The 18,890-nt window shown below is 42.4% G+C and overlaps 3 protein-coding genes across 4 annotated transcripts in view; 2 read left to right on the forward strand and 1 right to left on the reverse strand.

Moving 5' to 3' along the window:
• BMF (Bcl2 modifying factor) overlaps positions 1 to 8,082 on the forward strand; it is a 74,431-nt gene extending 66,349 nt beyond the window's left edge. For both annotated transcript variants that reach the window (XM_040560347.1, XM_040560346.1), the window contains exon 5: positions 7,660 to 8,082. In XM_040560347.1, coding sequence (XP_040416281.1) covers positions 7,660 to 7,688 — 29 coding nt within the window. In that variant the 3' untranslated portion in view covers positions 7,689 to 8,082. The remainder of the gene's footprint in view (positions 1 to 7,659) is intronic.
• Positions 8,083 to 8,198: 116 nt separating this feature from the next.
• On the forward strand, positions 8,199 to 11,976 carry SRP14 (signal recognition particle 14). The gene is made up of 5 exons (XM_040560351.1): positions 8,199 to 8,356; positions 8,478 to 8,550; positions 9,360 to 9,472; positions 10,647 to 10,679; positions 11,108 to 11,976. The coding sequence occupies exons 1-5, from the start codon at positions 8,333 to 8,335 to the stop codon at positions 11,195 to 11,197; spliced, it is 333 nt and encodes a 110-aa protein (XP_040416285.1). The 5' UTR covers positions 8,199 to 8,332; the 3' UTR covers positions 11,198 to 11,976.
• An 872-nt stretch (positions 11,977 to 12,848) lies between these two features.
• Positions 12,849 to 18,890, reverse strand: part of EIF2AK4 (eukaryotic translation initiation factor 2 alpha kinase 4) — a 37,814-nt gene continuing 31,772 nt past the window's right edge. The window contains 6 exon segments of the mRNA XM_040560345.1: positions 12,849 to 13,347; positions 14,508 to 14,632; positions 15,717 to 15,761; positions 16,189 to 16,257; positions 17,486 to 17,583; positions 18,690 to 18,748. Of these exon segments, the coding sequence (XP_040416279.1) occupies positions 13,293 to 13,347; positions 14,508 to 14,632; positions 15,717 to 15,761; positions 16,189 to 16,257; positions 17,486 to 17,583; positions 18,690 to 18,748 (451 nt within the window). The 3' untranslated portion in view covers positions 12,849 to 13,292.

Consider the following 18,890-nt stretch of genomic DNA (forward strand, 5'->3'; position numbering starts at 1 on the left):
AGCCTAGAAGTGCAGAAAGTGCAATTAATTAATTTGTTTCTGGAGTCTGACCTCTAGGCACAATAGATAGCAATGAGCTATATATTGTAATTACAGGATACAGCAAGCCTAGTGTATAGCTTGTAGCTGAGGGCATTGTGAGGAGCAAAAGATTGATGTTGAACGCGGTCGGATGACTAACACACCGTAACAACCCAACTGGTCGGGCGAGAGGAACAGGCACCTGAAACAGCAACTGGTGTCTTGCTGAATAATGATGCCGTTTCCTATTTTGATTACCTTCCTCTAGCCTGTGACTACCTTGTCCCAGCAGCACCGAGTGCAACAGGGCGTTCAGGACAGTGCTGCCCCATGTGCAGCTGATGCCGTGCCCTTGCTCACCCCTGTGCTCCTTATCCTCCCTCAGGAGCACTGTGGGATTTTCCCAGGGTGCACACCATAGGCAGACAAACACAGGTGACAGTTGCCTTCTGAGAGACTTGCTCTAGTGATACTCTTCAATCTTGCCTGGAAGAGCGAAGAAGGAAAAGGTTAAGGTGAGAGAACGTCATACCTTGAATGCAAAATTATGTTAGGTAAGCTTTTAGCGCAGATGAAAGCGGTTTCATCCTAGGGTTTGTGGGAGGGATTTTTTTGGTCTTGAACACAGCCTTTTTGTGATGTTCTCCATAAAGACCTAGAGCGGAGCTCAGTGGAGCTCTAGCTCTCTTGCTATATTCAGCTAACAATAAAACACTGTTGGGTCATTGTAAGGTTTAAGCACGATAGATTTCCTACATGAGCATGTCTCACTGACTGAGCTCTATGCAAAAAAATCACTGTGTCCTTGGCAGTTTACGTTCTGAAAACTTTCCTGCTTTTTGTTAGTACCTTAAACAAATCACAATTTGTCTGAAAAAAAAAAAATGAAGCAAATATAATTTCATGTGATTTTTTTTAAGAAAATGAAAATGACAGGGAAAGGAAAAAGGAAAAGAATGAGAAAAAGAAAAAGAAATGGGAAAAGAAATGGAAATGCTTTAATGTGGAGGTTTCTGGCACACTGTTCTGTAAACCTACTGCACTACCTGAATGCAATATCGCTGAGCAATGCCATTCCTGAACTTCAACGGCCATAAGACTTAATTGTCGCAGGTTTTTAAGGCTATGGGCAATAACAAAGGGATTGCATTTGTAATACCTGTGTTGCTTCTGAGAATTTCCTTGGCAGGGCTGTGTTTAAGGCTCTGTGATTGGCAATGGCTGGGCTACCTGCTACTGCAAGCAGGGATGACTCACTTGGGATTTCTATAGCCTGAGCACTAACAAAGAGCCTGTGACTTCCAATCTGCCTGGGGCTCCTGTCTGCCGCTCAGTGTGTGTCTGCAGACAACATGTATTCAGGAACAGAGAGGGGGATGCCGAAATAAAGGGAAAGGGACAGAAACAAACTCAAATTACAGTTTTTGTACCCGTGTTTCCTGTTTTTGAATGACTCCAGTTGTAGTTATAATGCTTAGCTTAATCTGCTTTACAGAGCTACACCCTGCAGCCCTTAATCTCGGAAGATGCTTTTGAAAAACAAGGCCAGTAAGCGAGGTAAGATTTCTGTATGGCTCACAGGAGCCCAGCTCCAGCATGGTAGCAAAGGATGCTGCCTGAGTGTGGAGGTAGGAGGAGGAGAGTAAAAGAGTGAGGGCACTCCATGAACCAACAGAAGTGGATTAGGGATTTGGCACCAAGCAGACCATTAGAGAAGGATGGCATTAAGAAAGGCAAAGCAAGGAACCTCTTAGTGCAGTTCCTGCTCTAATGAACTGACCACTCTTGAAAATCATTATCTCAAGATGGTGCTGAAAACCCTCTACTGGGAAGGACAATATGGTTTGGGTGTTGTCAGAAGGCATGAGTGACTCTTGCTGACACTGATGCTCCAAAAGTGTTGCACAAGTACCTCATTTTCTCTCTCCTGGGAGGCAGGAGGCAGGATAAAAACTAGCAATATTCAGACCAGCTGCCAAGGCCGCTAATATGGCAGCAATGCCTTCAAGTGCTCATTCCCTTAGCCTCCGGAGCCTCTGCCTCCTTTCCCCTGCTGCCGCCTTTCCTCGGCTGGGGTGAGGCTGGGGCAGAGCTGGGGAACAGGCAGACAGCTCATGTAGAAAACAGCTTTGCTATGCTTAGGTCCTGCAGTTTTTTTCTTTCCCCCTATTGTTAAATGGCATTGAATACCAGCAAAACAGGAAACTGCTTCCTCCAGCCTCTGACCCAGTGAGCGCGGCCCAGCTGCTGGTTGCCCGGAGCGGCCTCCCCACACCACCCTGTTCCTAGAAAGTATCTGGGCATTTGGAGGAGCATTAGGGAAGAGTGAGGAATACAAGTAAAGCTTAAATAAGCAGGTAAACTTGGCAGCTCTTAAAAGAAGGGAGTCATACTGGAAATATCTGGCGATAACAGTCAAAACCATCTCTGTTTTCCCAAAACTACGGCTTATGGAAATGAGAGCAATAATGTCTCAGCCAATCTCTGTCACCTCACTTGTCTGGTGGCTAACTTGATTGTTTCTTTGTTGTGCTGTGCAGCTCTTGTGTCAGACATCCCCGCTCAGGCTGTGAAGAAACCATTGTTTCACGGCACTGCAGCTTGTGTTGTGATCCTTAAATCTCAGAAGCCCAGCCAGGTCTCGTGTCAGCCTCAGCAGAGACAGGAAACGGTGCTGGTGAGTTGGTAGGTGACCCTTTTCTTCCTGAGAAAGCAACACCCCACGGTGTCAAGAGAACATACGCTGCTTGCAGGCCTGTCCTTTTGAGGAGAGTGAAAACACAGGAGAGCAGAGACCTTGTGACTCCTTTTGTAATTACACATCCCCTCGTGCTCGCTGATATCAAGGACAATGTTGTCCTCCCTGGTGTCATTCTGTTGACCTAGAATTCCCATTGACTGTTTTTTCTTTTCTCTGTTTTTTTTTTTGAACATGGTGTGATATTCTTCATTCTGTCTCTTAAGTATGGACATAGAAAAAGATATCCTGTAACCTCACTGGGAATGTCTGGTGGAAATTTTTCACAACTGCATTTCTATGTTTCTGAAAGTAGGACACATCAGTGTGAAAGAAATGATGCTCAACCCAATCTCTGTCACCTCATTACTCTTGAGCTCCAGCTTAATTACCTCCCTGATGCTTTGCACAGCTCTTAACCAGACATTCGGTGTCTGCTTAAAAATCTGCCGTACGAAATGAAGTGATGACTATATATCCTCTTTCTGCTGGGGAGATGAGCTGTGAGGTTTGGTAAATATAATTTCTAGAGAACCCAGAAGGTGCATCACATTGTTCAGGCCTGGTTCCGCACCACAGACAACTTACTGGAGTTCACAGATGACTTACAAAGACCCACCGAAACCAGGCTCGAAGGTCATATCACAAAATTCATTTAAAGATAATAACAAAGTTTTAACCCCAATAAATTTGTGGTTTATTGTTTACAGCTCCAAAGACAGAAGTTACGCTAACAGCTACCAAATTCTGACCTCCTGTATCTCACTATGACTGTATTGACGCCAGTGGGACTGCGAGAGAGATGAATTTGATGGTTTATTTTCAGAAAGTCTTTGAGTTCTTTGTGTGAAAGTCCATACCTCAAAGTGTCTGTGTGGGAAGTGTTTGAACCCCACGCAAAACTTCCTCCTGGTTCAAACGCAGGCCTAGGGCTGCCATTTCAGTAGCCTGTTTTATTCCGGTAACCCTCCAAAATGTAAGCAAGGTGCACACTGAAACTTTATTTCACAGCCCTAAAAATTGATAACATGCTAGATTTAAGAGTACAAAATAATATAAGGTATAACCACCAAGTTATTATAATTTTGTCCATGGAGAATATAAACTGGGAGCTCAACCCAGGCACTTAATAATACAGTAATTATGCATCCCTTATCTTCCCTGACAGAGAAGCTTTCCAAAATCTGGGTGGTACTTCAAATCCATGAAGTCCCTTTCCAGCAAACAATCTTTTCGTGTCTCACTGCAGATAGGCTTTGGTTTTCACTACTATAGTAATGTGGTGCATTAGAGTTTCAAGAAACTTATCTATTTCCTGGTTTCCCTCACAAACAGTAAATCACAGCTAACATTGCTATTACACAATGAAAGTCAGTGTTTGTTGGATTCAAAGTTACACTTAGCCTATCTGTGACAATAATTCTATGGAAATAAAAAATAATATTATATAAAATATGAGGTATTCACTAAGATGAATAGTGGTGTTTAGGATAGAGCTCAGGGCACACGAACTGGATCCTGAGACATGACAGAAGACCTCCTGTTTCTTATGGAGAGCTTCTCTCTGGAAGTTGTCCTCACCGGTGCCTCAGCAGCTTCCTGGTGGCATATCTTGCTCTCAGAAAGATCCTTCAAAAATGCTTGGTTTAGTTCTGAATTTCCTTTTCATTATTATTGGCTGATCAGGCAAATCATACCACTTTGTGTACGTATGTTGTGTTCAGTAGCTCTCTGATCACTGTCCCTTCTCATGTCCTTTACTTCTTTTCCCACTTGCAAGGAAGGCTAAAAGCTGATCTTGGGGCTGACATTCGCCAGTACTTTGGTCATCTGCTAACTGCTGTGTTGCAAATCTACTTAGCACTAGGAAAAAGTGTTCATTGCTCTTGTTAGATTTTTTCTTCTTTATTTCCCTGGCACGGAACTTGGGGATATTTTGGCAGCTATTTCAGGGTTAACTGTCTTTCTGCCCAACCAGCCGCTGTTAAATTTTGGGCTCAGAAAGCTTTCCCTTTGCCCATTGATCTCCAATCCGGTGAGGCTAGGAGGGCACTGAGGTGTGCATCTCTGTTTTTCCAGTGCTAATGATAGAGTGGTAAAGGGATGGTGGTGTTCCTGGGGTTTTGCTGTGGTACTGACTCTTTCTGCCGCGCATAGTTATACTGTGACGAGGTATGCTTGAACTTACAGATCAAAGTGAGTTACCAGAATGATCCACTTGTGAGCTGTGGGCCATTATCTGTTATTAACTCATCTTGAGCACTGTGGTCAGCAAACTGTAATTTACAGTATGTTATTACATTTCTGCGCTGTGGTGTGCGGCAGCTGAGTGTGTGTGTGTGTGAGATAGCCCAGAACGAGCAGTAATCTTTTCTAGCTAGTTCAAATAGATCTTTGCCAACTTCTTCTAAAGTTGATCAAGAATTTAATTTGCTTCTGATAATCCTGTTTTTCTGCTTCCTGCCCCTCCCAGCACGTTGAGCAGAGCAGAGGTTTCACCTTCTCTGTTTCTCTTCGGTACAAGCTTGCTTCCAGGAAAACTTGGAAGCACAGCAGCAACCTCCTCCAGTTCTCTGCCAGATTTCCTTCAGGATTTAATGATTCAGGTGGCTTCATTTGCTAAATTTTTGCCAAAAAAAGTAGTTCTCTACTGACACCATATAATAAAGTTGAGCAAACAGGAGGGTTGGTAGGAGACGTATTTTTATTGCCCGGCTCTGGTCACATGACAGATCAGGTTACAAAATACTAGTGCCCCTGCCAGCTCTCAGGATCCACCAATTCCTCCTGCTACTGTTTTAATCCAACCTGTCTCGTCTTTTTCCTTTTATTTATTTATTTTTTATTATTTATTTTTTGCTGGGGGTAGAGGGGGAGGGGAAAGGTATTGCGCTGGGGCAGGAGATAAAGTGAAAAGCAAGCGTATCATGATTGGGAGTATCCCTTTAGCTCCTTCTGTGTTTGTTCAGCACTTTTTCACCAGCTGAGTAGCTTATTCCCTCTGAGTGTTGGCAGCCCTTGGCAAAGTTAAAGCAATGTCAGCATTTCCCTGTTCCATCTATTTTTTGGAAAAGAATTGTTAAAAATATTACATTTTCACCTTGTTTGCAAGTTGCGATGAAGACTTCTCCCCTAATTAAATTGTGACATTCTGGCTTGAAAAACAGCTTCATGATCAGGAAGATAAGCTAGCAGCAACAACAAAAATCCTCTGCTGCACTTATGGAAAGAAATTCAGCAAGTCAGTGGAGCTGCTTCTTTTATTAGCAGTGAGACCAAAATCTTTTCAGAAAAAAAAAAAAAAAGCTGATGAAACAGATTTTAAAAATGTAAACTTTACACAACTCTAGAGTTGTGTGTTATAACAGAAAAATCCTCTATTAACAGGGAAAGCCTTTCAATTTGTACAAAAGGAATCCCAGCACTACCTTGTGAAGAGGCAGAAATTGTGAGTAAGCTGAAAGCTGTGGCATTGCACAGTAACGACAGTTACAGTATGTGACCATCTGTGAGTGGCTGCGCGGAGAACAGGAGATGGTAGGGCTCCTCGCTGTGTAATCTGTATTTTACTGACACCAAGCAACGTCAAGAGGAATCGAACGGTCAGAACTTCTGGTAGAAGTTTCTCTCTGTTTGCGTACCTTGGTATATAAACTATTGTGAAACAAAGGCTCTCCAAAACTGTACATTTCTAAAAACTTATGTTTTAGATACCTACAGTAAGTCATTTGTCACATACTGGAAACACACATGCTATTCTCCAACAGATTTTGAACAGTTGTCCCCTGCTTCTCTGTATTCCCTTTGTCTGGAACCTGTGGTCTCCCCGCTTGTGGTTTGTTTTTCTTGCTCTTCTGCTCTGAAATACTTACTTTCCTTCCTGAATTAGGAGTGTCTGTCTGTATTCAGAGAAATGTTTTCACAGTGGTTTCTCCCAGCATCCAGTGCTATCAGAAACCCTTGTATCACAGATTCCTTCAAGGAATCTACCTCAAGAGGCAGCTGCCCAATACCTCTGTCTCTGATGCTGTAGCTACACTGCTACTGCTACCTCGATCGCTGGATTAGACTGGCCAGGACTATGTCTGCAGTGCCAAAGGCACACCTCAGCCACAGAAGTAGCTCCCAACAGCGGGTTGAGATTTTTGTGCAGAAGAGGGGAAAAGACTCCATGGTGCTCATCCTACAAGAGTTAATGGGTTCTGTTGCATAAAGTGTGGAGAAAAACTATGTATCTTCCCTCATCTTTAGGAGAGAGGAGCCATCCTACAGAAGAGAGAGGAGAATGGTTCAGGGCCACCCAAGAATTCTCCGGTGAATTTGAGGGTCAGAATTTGGTTGAGAGCTCTAGTCCCCATGCTTCACCTACAAGACCACCCATCTGCTCTTTTGGCGAGCATGACTGGAAATGCATTTCTTTTGGCTTCCAGTTTCTGTGACCATGGTAGTTTCCAAGGGGGAGAATGTTGCAACTGTTTAGTTTTTCCATTTCTGTTTTGCTTTCACAAGTTGCCTGTAAAAATCTGCAACACCACTGCATTGTCCTCATTCAGGTCTCTCCCGACAATACAACCCTACTCCGATTTCTGACAGAACAACCTCTTGCAATTAGGAGTTTGTTAAGCCTGCTCCTGCAGCTGGGCAGGGTTGGAGGGAGCCAGCAGGGACTCCTCACACCCACCCATCTTGCGGTGGGCACTGACTGCGGGCTCCAGGGGCAGGGACTCTCCCTTTGTTAGACCGTCCGAGGCCTTGGCCTGTCAGTGCTTCTGCCCGCAGTGTTGATCATGTCCTCTGGGAATGGCGGTTTTGGGAACACTTAAATAACCTGTGTTTCTCACGTTAGTTTCTGTGAGGTTTTTATCAGAAACAACGGAATTTGTATTTCTGGTCTTCCTCAGCTGCCGGTGTTACAGGTGAGGAAACGTGACGAGGACAAACACACCCACGGTGCGGGAAGGCAGCCCTGTGTCTTTACTCGATCTTTGACTCCGAGCGAGCAGAGTTAATTATAACCGGGCAGGTTTCGGTAAGCCGTGGCCGTGTAGCGATGACCCGGTGCACGGCACTCGTTCCCTCGTCCTCCGGGCGGCCTCAGCTCTGTGCGTGCGGTCACAGCACCCCCTGCTGCCGCAGGCCTCGCGTGCCGAACGGCAGCGAACGGCTGTGACGGCAGCGGGGACGCTGTGAGGACCGGGCGCTGCGGTGCCCAGCGGTTTGTGTGTGACAACCGACCCGGGCAGCCGTGCCGGGCAGCCGGCACCTCCCCTGCCCACCGCCGCTCCTGCGGCCCCCGCGGCCCCTGCCCCTCAGCGCGGCCCAAGCCGCAGCTCTCCTCTCGCAGCCCCCCCCTCAACGGCCGTAACGGCCGCCCCCGCGCCCGGCCTCGCCCCCCCTCCCGGGGCTGACGTGGCGCTGCCCGGCGGCGGGGCGGGGGCGGGGCCTCGAGGCTCGGCGGGCGCTGTCCCCGCCCCGCGCCTCGCGCCGCGCGTGCGCGCGGTACGGACGTGCGGACGTGCGTGCGTGCGTGCGCGCGGCGTTTCCGGGCCGGCGGCGGAGCGCGGCGCGGCTGCGATGGTGCTGCTGGAGAGCGAGCAGGTGCGGGCGGGCCGCGGGGGGCCGCCTCTGGCCGCTGGGAGGGCTCGGCCTGGGGCCGGGGCCGGGGCCGGGGCGGTCGGCGGCCCGCAGCCAAGGCCCGTTGTGCTCCCTTCTCTTGCAGTTCCTGACGGAGCTGACGAGGCTGTTCCAGAAGTGCCGCACGTCCGGCAGCGTCTTCATCACGCTGAAGAAGTGTGAGTTCATGGCGGCGGCCGGGCGCGGGGCGGGGCGGGGCGGCACCGCGCGGCTGCCGCCTGCTGCGGGACGTGCGCGCCTAGGTCAGGGTTAGCGAGGGGGGAAGGAACAGCCCTCGGGCTGCGAGGCTGGTAACCCTAAAGGAAGGTGGTATTTGGAGTTGCGCAAAATACGGGCGCTTTCTAGTTACTAAGCAGTAATTGAAAATTCTTAGTTTGCTAGAAATGGAGATTTATGGCGTTGCTTTAATGTTCTTGTTTCTCTGGTTTCTGGATAGCTAGCTGTGGATCCCAGTTGGGCATAAAACTTTTTTACTGTGAGTGCGGTCAGTCACTGGAATCACGTCCCCAGGGATGTGGTGGATTCCCCAGCGTTTGAGACTTACAAGGTTCAGCCACGCGGGGTGTTCAGGGAATCCTGTCTAGGCCCTGCTCTTCCCATGACGAGTTGAAGCAGGTGGTCTCTGAGGTTCCTTACAGCCTGGGCTTTCCTGTGGTTCTGTGATGAGTGCTGTAGGTTGAAATGCATTTGAAGTGTGCCGCTGCTGAAACGAGCGGTTCATACAGCGTGTCTGCGTACAGGTTTGTGTGTTTGTCCGGGGTTAGTCAGGTAGCCCAGGCAGCTCTAGTTTGTGGGATTACAGGCGAAGGGATCTGTGGACGGTTTCACAGCAATTCAGTTCAGATGGCCGTAAATTTCCCCGTATTTTTACAGATCTCCTCATGAGCAATTTTTAACATTTCAAGTCAGGAGGCATCCCACGATTTTTAGCCAAATACAAATAAACATTCTCTGCATTTCAATACAGATGATGGTCGAACAAAACCGGTCCCACGCAAAGGCCATGTAGAAAGCTTTGAACCTGCAGACAATAAATGTCTTCTCAGAGCAACGGATGGAAAGAAGAAAATCAGCACAGTGGTAAGTGACAACTTTGGGCTAGAATGATGAGCAGCCCTACCTGGCTTTTGTGTAATGCCTCATGTTTTAAGTGAAGCTTGTCGTTGCATGAATCTCATGAGAACTGCCCCCTTAATTCTACAGAGAAACCATATGGTAGCTAAAAGCACAACTGAAATTGGGATGCCAAAGTGTTGCAGTTACACTTCGTGGTGCGGGTAGGACAGTTGTTCAGTTTCAGTTTCTACAAAGGACTTGGCTTCAGAATGGTGTTGCTGGACATGCAGTAAGGCCCTCTGCCTGTTTTCAGCAACCATGGCTGTCGTGTTCTCAGTCAGGTGGAACCGGAGGGAGGGAAGCGGGAAGCTGCTTCTAGAGACAAGGGTAACGTGGGCAGAAAGAGAGAGGACAGTGATGGAACCTGCAGTGTGAGGACAAACGGTGTGTCTCCAAAGAGAAGAAAGGTCCCGCAGCCAACTTTGGCTGATAGAGGCAGCTTCTCGTAGACCTCAGTGGAATTACTGAAGGTTATTGCACCCCATCAAACAACAGAATGTTCCCTGACTGTGAAACAATAGGAAAGGTATTTGTGTTTCTTGCCAGTAATACATGGACATGAGGTAGACTCTTCTAAGCCTTAATCTCACTTAGCACATCCAGTTTTCTTTCTTGTTTACAGAGCTATTTATATTTCAGGAGGTGTTAACTTCAGAAGTTGAGAGCCTGATGTGTCTCATTTGAATGAGAGATTGAGAGAGGCTTTAGCTGACTTCACATCTTCTTAGTGATGTAATCTAAGGAAAAAATGTTACTGTGAGAAATAGCGGAGAGAATCTGGGCTATAATGTTTCATACCAGGGTTTGCATTTCAATATCAATTAAGTTCTGGCCCTACAGTGAAATAAAACCTTCCTTAGAATGTTCCTTCACCTCCTTCCCATTTGAAAACGCACAGATCTGCGAAGAATAGCCTTCAGAAGTTTTGCTTAATCTAATAAGGAGCGTTTTCAGTTTTCTAAGGCAGTGAGGCGTTACGCTGTGTCAGTACAGCCTGGGTACTGCTGACTGTCATGGGCTGATGCAGCTGCTGCTAAAGACATGAGGTGGTCCCTGGTGGGAAAACATGTACTGATGTTTTAGTTTGTAATTTTGAAGCCGGTGTTTTCTTGGTTAACCTCTAGTATTGCTTTTGTAGGTGAGCTCAAAGGAAGTAAATAAATTCCAGATGGTAAGTTTTTTGTACGCCTTATCTTCCTTTTCTGTACCTATTGGGGAGTAGTCAGTGGGAAACAGTGGACTGGTGTGACTGAGCTGAATCAATGCTGAACTGACACACAGATTAACCTTAGAGTGCACACATTCGTGGGAAACAAAATCCAGTTCTATCTTACCTAACTTTCTGCATTGGCTTAGAAACAATAGTTTCCCAGTGCAGTAATGTAAAGGCTGCTGTAGAATGGTTTGGGTTGGAAGGGACCTTAAAGATCATCCAGTTCCAACCCCCTGCTATGGGCAGGGATGCCACCCACGAGATCAGGTTGCCCAGGGCCAGAAACTGAGAAAATTCAGGTACATATCCATGAACAGTAAGTGAAGTGTTATCTCTGGGATATTGTTACGTCTTTGCTCTGTTAATGGTTCTAATATTTGTTTCAGGCATATTCTAATTTGCTGAGAGCTAACATGGATGGCTTGAAGAAAAAGGACAAGAAAAGCAAAAACAAGAAGAGTAAAGCAACACAGTGATGGAAGTGTCCGACCGTCACTGCAACAGACTTGACCCTTGCTCAAAGCAAAGTCCATTTCTTTTTGAGTTACCACTTGTCTTTGGCTTTCCTTCCAGCAGGATACTGGGATGTGATCAGTACTTTTGTTTAAATTGAAAGCAGGAGATGCTTTCTGTGGATTGTTGTATGGCAGGAGTATTTACAGGGTTATACCAAAATAGCTTTACACTCGTCTGCCAACTAGTTTTGTACTTATACTGCTGTTTGTTTTGTATTATGCAAGTGGGCAGTGTAAAACCCATCTGGGGGATAACAGAGGGTGAAGAGAAGTACACAGCACCATGAGCAAAGTGAGATTGGAACAGGAGTCTCAGTGTCAGATGCCCAGTTTTATAGATAAGCCTCGTTAGTACTAGGGAAAGTGGGTGCCAACCTATTATCCAGGAACAGCAGCTTTCCTGTTTCTGTCTTATTTTGAGGGCCATGTTTATATGATGCAGTGCAGATGCCTTGAAGGCAGCCAGTCCCATGCTTTGAGCTCTCAGCTCTGCCTTTACCCTGTGCTGATCCAGCTGTGCTGATCCAGGCTCCGGGTAGGGGAGCGCAGGACTCTGCATCATGGTCCCTTCAGGCATAGCTTAAGAATGCTCGTGTCACCTGAATGTTTGTTTTTTAAACCTTCATCCTTCAACGTATTCAGGGATCTGGCTTTCCCCATCTTCGCATCGTAAAGTAGCTCCTCCATATGAGCAGATGTAAAAGGTGAATACTTGTTCCTATTAAACAATGAGAAATGGATTTGGTTGTAATGACTGCTGTGACGTGTCTTGCTAACAAGAGTTGTCTGTACTGTTAGGACTGACCCTCCCCCAGCGTTACTTCTGTGCGTTGCTATTGCAGTGTTGGCGGTTCTCAGATGTTTTGGGGTTGTCTTCAAAGTTAACGCTCTGCATATTTTAACTAAGCCCTCCTCTTCACTACAAGAAAAAGGCTGCAGAAGAACTAGGTATTTTTTAATGCAGTGAGCCTGCAGTACTGAAGACAACCTTTTGTGGTAAGAAAAAGAAGCATGAGCAAGGTACTGGTTGGGGAGAGAGGATAAAGACCAGTCTATGTGCAGGAATACTTTTTTTTTGCATATTCACTAATATGAAACATAATTATTCACAACAACTAAGGCTGCTGTAATTCATCTTTACATTTGTTTAGCTTTTTTCCTAATGTGTTTGTATTACAACTTAATTTTAACTATATATAGTGGTAATTCCAAAAAAGCATTGACTGGGAAGCTGTAGCTTCAAGAAAGTAATTCTAAGATTCCTTCCATTACTGTGTCTTCAAATGCAAACTTAATCTGACAATCCACGTGAAGAAAGCTAGTTCAAAACTGTAGTTATGCCTCTAAGCACATGCACTCTACTCTTTCTCAAGTCTTACCTTGAGGGCCTTTTGGTCTGAAACAAGTTTGTGTCCTGTATCAGGCTTTATTTTTGTCTCCCAGGAAGCAGCTGTTTGATTTGAATGCAAAAGCGTGGGGATGGGACAAACACAGGCAACCAGGTTTGCACAACTCTCAGCTTGATGTCTTTTACTATCTTTTATATTGAGATTGACGATTAAGGCAGAAGTTTAAAAAAGAAAAATCACAAAACCTTGTAATACATACTTCAAGAGGCTTAGTAGCCAAATCTTTTATTACACAAAGCCCTTCCTCAAAAAAGTTTAAAAGTGTTTTAGAGTTGAAGATAATACATCTCTAACCCTTGAACTGAGATGCTTATTTCAGCACTATTGCATAAGGACATACGAGGCATTCTAAACTGTATTTAAAAAAAAAGTCATTTTATACCTGGCACAGCTAATAATCTCTCTTGCAACGTAACGGTGCAAGAATTACATAGTAACACATCTCTAGCTGTAGTCAGACTGTTCCTTAATTACCTGTAAAACGTTTCACTTTTTGGAATAAATTTACAGTTTTATATTACACATGAAATTTAATCTGGACACTTAAAAAGGCTGCCTGTCTTGCCTTAAGACAACTTTATGAAATTCCTTTGTGCAAAACACTATTGTCTATTAGTAAAAGCATCCCAGAAAAGATGCTTAAAGCACTAAAACAAAACCTTATATTCGTCTCGGTAACTGTACAGGATGAGAGCAGGAACCCTGCAAAGGGAACAAAAATTTTGTTTTAAAACTTTAAAACTACAGATTAAAAATCTATAAAACATGTGGCAAATCATGGCACTAAGCTAACAGCAAAGATTCAGTAGAAAAGCAATAGCTTTAGTTCATTTGCCTGTCACTACAATTTTCCCCTTCATTCCCTTTCTATTTATCTAGTCAATTGAATTTTTCAAAGGCTTATGCCTGCACACAAAACACTGCTTAGCCATAAAATGGGAAAGGAAAACAGACACACCCTACGCTGTAGGGAGTAACATCAGTATGTAGTAATTGGGTTCTGTTGCTCACAGGTTTGCAAGTCACAGGAAAGAAAATGGTTCATTTAGTATTTAGTTGCCTTAGTAAACATTAGCAGATAAAGCAATTTTGGTGTGTCTCTAAGAAAAAGGAATTAAAGCCAATTTTTAGTCTCATTTAAAGGTTATGTACCATGTTCAAATTGAACATTTAAGAAAACTTACTATAAATGAAACTCTCATTGGGGAATGAATATCCAGGTCCCACTTAACTGTGCCGGTACATGCAAGAATTGAAAGTTTGAGGCTTAAAACAACATGCCTAGAATACACAGTTTCAGCCTTGCCAGATCCAACCAGGGGACTGAGTTGAGCATAAATGTTTTTATGCTTAGAAAACAGAAATGGGTTTTACTGTACATGTGAGAGAACATGCACTACATTTGCTTGAAGCTAGGCAGTCTTAGCTTTGCCAGATTGCCATCACATTCCTTCAAAACAGGAGGAACTAAAATGCACTCAATTTTAAGAGTCCCTCCCATGAGAAAAGAGGGTTATTACATAGCAGAAGTAGTATATTTGGATGTATATATGTTTACTATTTAGTTGTTTGAACAAAGCAGTAAATGAAAACATAGTGGGAGTACATTTTAGAATTTCTTGAAAAGGTTTACAAAATGCAGAATTCAGATTACCACAAATGAGGATTAGATTATGTTAACTTTCCATTTTGTTTCATGTTAGCAAAAAATAGTGCTCAAAGAAATATATGTGTACTTCCTAAATATTTCTTTTTTTTTTTCTCAGGGAGAGGGGAGGACAAATTAAGAGCAGTTGGTTAAATGAATTTCAAATTCAGGAAACAATGAGATGTTTTATGTACCTATAAGAACTTAAATTTACCTCTTTTCCATTTTGATACTGTAAATTTCATCACAAATTGCTTGCAGATACGAACATCTTTGTTTTGGCCATCGTGACATCAGTTGTCTCACAGTAGCATCAAAGGCTTGTCTGTCTCCATCAAACTGGAAAAAAAAACGGACAAGGAACTGTAAAACAGTACTTCATTCTCTAGTGAAGGAAATACGTCTCCCGATAGGATTCAGTCTTCTGAACACTGCCTAACATCAATACCCCTTAATTAAACAGAGTATTAAAAGGTTTTAAACGTTATTCATATAAGTGCAACTTGACTTTTTTTTTTTTTTTAGAAAAGGTATTAAGAATGAGACTTGTTAGTGATCAGTCTCTTAAGACAGTTTAGCAATGCTGGCTGAAATATGAGAACTTTAACATAATGGCAGTGAAAAGTGAATGATGTAAGCTGATTGTGTCTGCTCCCTTTTCTTAAGAGGTGGTGAACGCTCTCTGAGATTTGGGTAGACTGGGCGATGTAAGTATTTTGAAAATTTCTGATGTTTCACTGAGGTCTAGACAAATACTGCTTCAGAACAACAAACATAAGGCATGAAAGTGAGTATTAAACCTGAATCCATTTCCAGGCAGGATGCCACTTGTATTTTGGGGGGGGGGGGGGGGAGATTTCCACCTCTGATAGGAATTGCTGACTTCAGAATAACTGCTCTCTTTGGAGGAGGTAAAGAGCTTTGTCTTCAGGAAAAAAAAAAGAAGAAAACCCAACAATCACGTGGCTTCTGAATTTTTAAAGGGGTCAATATAATACTTCCTTATGCATCCTCTATTTATCTCATCTTCACTAGGAAGAGATGCTTCATCTGCTGTACTCAAACCAGTTGCCTCTATTTTGGGGTCCTCCTTCATTAACAGCTTCAGGAAACACCTTTGCTGAAACCACCCATTAAAGCTTACTGGTTTTGAAAAATGCACAGTGAGACTTAATTTCAGGTAACTTCTGGGAAGAATCCAGAGTTTTGGATTAGGACCTCCTATTGGTGTCTTCTGTAACTAGGGAATTTGTCCAGAAGATTGTTCTAGCTTCATTCAAGCAATCTGAGTAAAAAGTCCTTTCAAGTTTTAACACTTCAGTGGGTAAATTTTACATTCAGCTTCATTAGGAACAAAGTTTATAATCTGTTGTTCAATTAAACTATAATAATTGCTTATGTCTAATAATACTTAATTGCTTACCTCTAATAATAAGAAGTGTATCACAGTTTCTTTCGGCAGATCTACCTGCAAAAATATCATCAAGAAATAAAATATTTAATAGTTCTTCTATCATTGGTTTGTCAACTGTAGATTAGTTGTACTAAAGGGAGTCACTTTTTGAATTCCAAGGAAGCATTCGTGCTTACAGCACTGGGAATATGCTAAAGTTTTAAGCATTTTAAATAAACTGTTCATGACAGATTGCATTATGGAAAGTTCAAAATAGGCACACGCAAATCGGAAATATTTCTTGAAAAGCATATGCCATTTAGAGTCCTCTGTGACGTGGTCAGTAAAGTCTAAAAGCCATGTGCAAAAGCTGTGTTGGCTTAAATGTAAGAGCAAATCTAGCAGGAAAGTGAGGCTATTCGTAGTAACGTGTTATAGGTAACAACTGCAACATCCAATTCAATTACAAATCTGAGATGAAAGCTTTTGCCAAAATACTTACTGCTAAAATCTCAATCTCACTTGTTTTCTGTTGCAGGCTAGAAATGAATGTCTGAAGCCTTGTTTGTACCTGCCAACAAAAGATGGGCAAAAATAAAATACACCGCTTCTGTGACCCAGGCTGGGAACACTTGTTTTCTGTTTCATAGAAGGAAAACAGAAAAGGCTGATTGTAGCACAAGTTGTCCAAGTACATCATATTTAAACTAAACTTCACATTTAATATAATTTTCAGTAACAAATCCACAACACACCTGGATGAGTAGACAGGAAGGAGAAGGGCTGCACCACTCTTGCAGCAGTAATAAAGATTTGGTAATACTGGTATTGTGCTAAAGCAGACTGAACTGCATGTTACATTGTGGAGTCTCATGTATGTACTTAAAAAAGCTGCCTTTGTGGGCCTTAGGTAACTTCTCAGAAGCAATGAGAACCTGGGACTGGATACATTGAATCATCTACAGCTGAGGAAGAACGGCTGATTTGAAAGCCATAGCAAAGCATGGCTTGTTCCTCTTAACACTTTTTGCAAGGCAAGCTATAACAGTTCTGCAAAGGTAGCATTTAACAGAAATAGTTGTAGCCTTGCATTAAAATTGTCTTTTGTACCCTGGAAAGATGCTTGTATTACAAAACTGAAAGCAGCAAGCCTGTTTAGCTCAAAGCTCAAACAATAGCACCCACTTCTTTATTTGGGTTCCAAGAAGTATTTACAGGGGTCATTTTTGTTGCACCCATGAATTTGGACTGAAAAGGGGATAAGATTACAGTTCTGTTTTAATATGTACTCTAAATATCTTAAAGCCACTAACCCTAAATAAGCAAACTGACATTTGCTTCTACAGTATCATTTCATCTTTCTACATTACTATAACTACTGTATTTTGGGCAGTTTTGTTTTTTAAATTTGCAGTTTTTTTCCTTAGTCCTTTAGTTTGTGGCAACATAATGAAATGTATGCGTTACAAACATAGCGCAAATTAAAACTATGCTGAACTTGCACCTTTAGCATGCAAGTATTTATAAAAAGTGGGAAATTGCAGAACCATCTTTCCTACTAGAGTAAGATTTCTAATATATGATCATGGCTGAGCCACAGTGATGTCACAGGTAACCCCCAAGATCCTAAATATTTTTTTTTCCAAAAACTCTTGACTTCAACTGTTTGTGTTATTTATAGTCTATTTTACGAATACGAACAAACAGGATGCATTTGTCTAAGGTGATAATGAAAATATAAATTCTGACATTCCTTAAGTTCTAATGAGTACTTCTTAATACATATTGGATGTGTGTACCTGAACTTCTTGACGCCGCCTGGCACTGGCAGATAATTTTTCAGGAGCTATAACACTAACTTTAGGCACTGCAAGAGTTCCATGCGATTCAAACACGCCTAAAATGCAAACATAACAGTTTTACATTATATTCCTTTTTACAAAAAGTAGCAAGAAACAGAAAAATTCACAAATATTAAGATGCTTAATATTTACTGTAGTATTCAAAAAGGTGGTAAAAAATACAGTTGATAGGATCATGAAATGTGCATGTAAATTCTCAAAATGCACACCTATGACTCTGAAAGACTTTCTAGGTATAAAAAAAATGGTATTTTACATCAGCATTCCCTGAAACTAATAACAAGTTTCAAATGACTTACAGAATTTACAAAAGAATGTAGGAGACATAATATCAAAAAAGAAAAGCTACTACAAGATTGAGGCAACTACTTAATGCTCTGACTAATACCATACCCACAAGCTTCCCCAAACAATAGCAATTAAAATTTGAAATGGTTTATTTTGAAATCCAAATCGACACTTCAGGTAATCACAAAAAAAACAAAAACAACACCAAAACCACAAAGTTAAGCATGGCAGTGTTCCTGACTTTCAGGCAAGAAAAAAAAAAGCGTTTGTTTAAAAACAAACAAACTCAGATACTAAACAAGTACTTACTGAAATACTGAAGTAATTATCAAAATGCCAAACTATAAGAAGTACTTAATATTATTTGTTTTTTAAACACAAACTTCTATTTTCAGGCTAAGCAGTGCAAATAAGTATCTATAAATGCACGGATATTTTCATGTGAAGAAGAAAAATCTTAGAACGGTAATTCAATGTGAATGAGTTAATGCAGTCACAATCACAGGTTGACATTCATTTTTCATCAAGGTAACATTTATTTTCTTAGCTTAAAATGCTCATAGTTTTTGGCTTTTTCCCCCTTCTCACTCACTGTATCAATGAATGCTTATATCAGGCATGTTCTGTCTGTTGGTCTGAGCAGTTATTACTTCGGAGAAAATTTCAGTTTTAGATCGCGTGGAACAAAATCTGAGAATGGGGGGAAATGTCTCTAACCAGATGTGCTGCTAGAAAACACTTTCCTACGCTGACCTTGGTAATACTTTTAAAAATTATGTTACTGCAAGATTTTCTTACAAAACTTGTTTTAAACAGAAAGAGAAATCATTTTGTATGTTCAATAACTAAATACCTGAAATATTAGCAAATGATCCCTTTTGATTTGGTACTGAGAGATTATCTGACGTTTCTCTAAAAATGAACAAAGACAGTTAGGGAAGCAAATTAACAATAACAAACGCATGCTGTAATACGCATGGTTCCAGACTATCATACAAATATACTTATTTTAATCCAACAGATAAATCTGTGTTCTATTCTGGAACAGACAGGA

The sequence above is a fragment of the Cygnus olor genome, chromosome 5 (genome assembly GCF_009769625.2).
Source record: "Cygnus olor isolate bCygOlo1 chromosome 5, bCygOlo1.pri.v2, whole genome shotgun sequence".
Lineage (NCBI taxonomy): Eukaryota > Metazoa > Chordata > Aves > Anseriformes > Anatidae > Cygnus > Cygnus olor.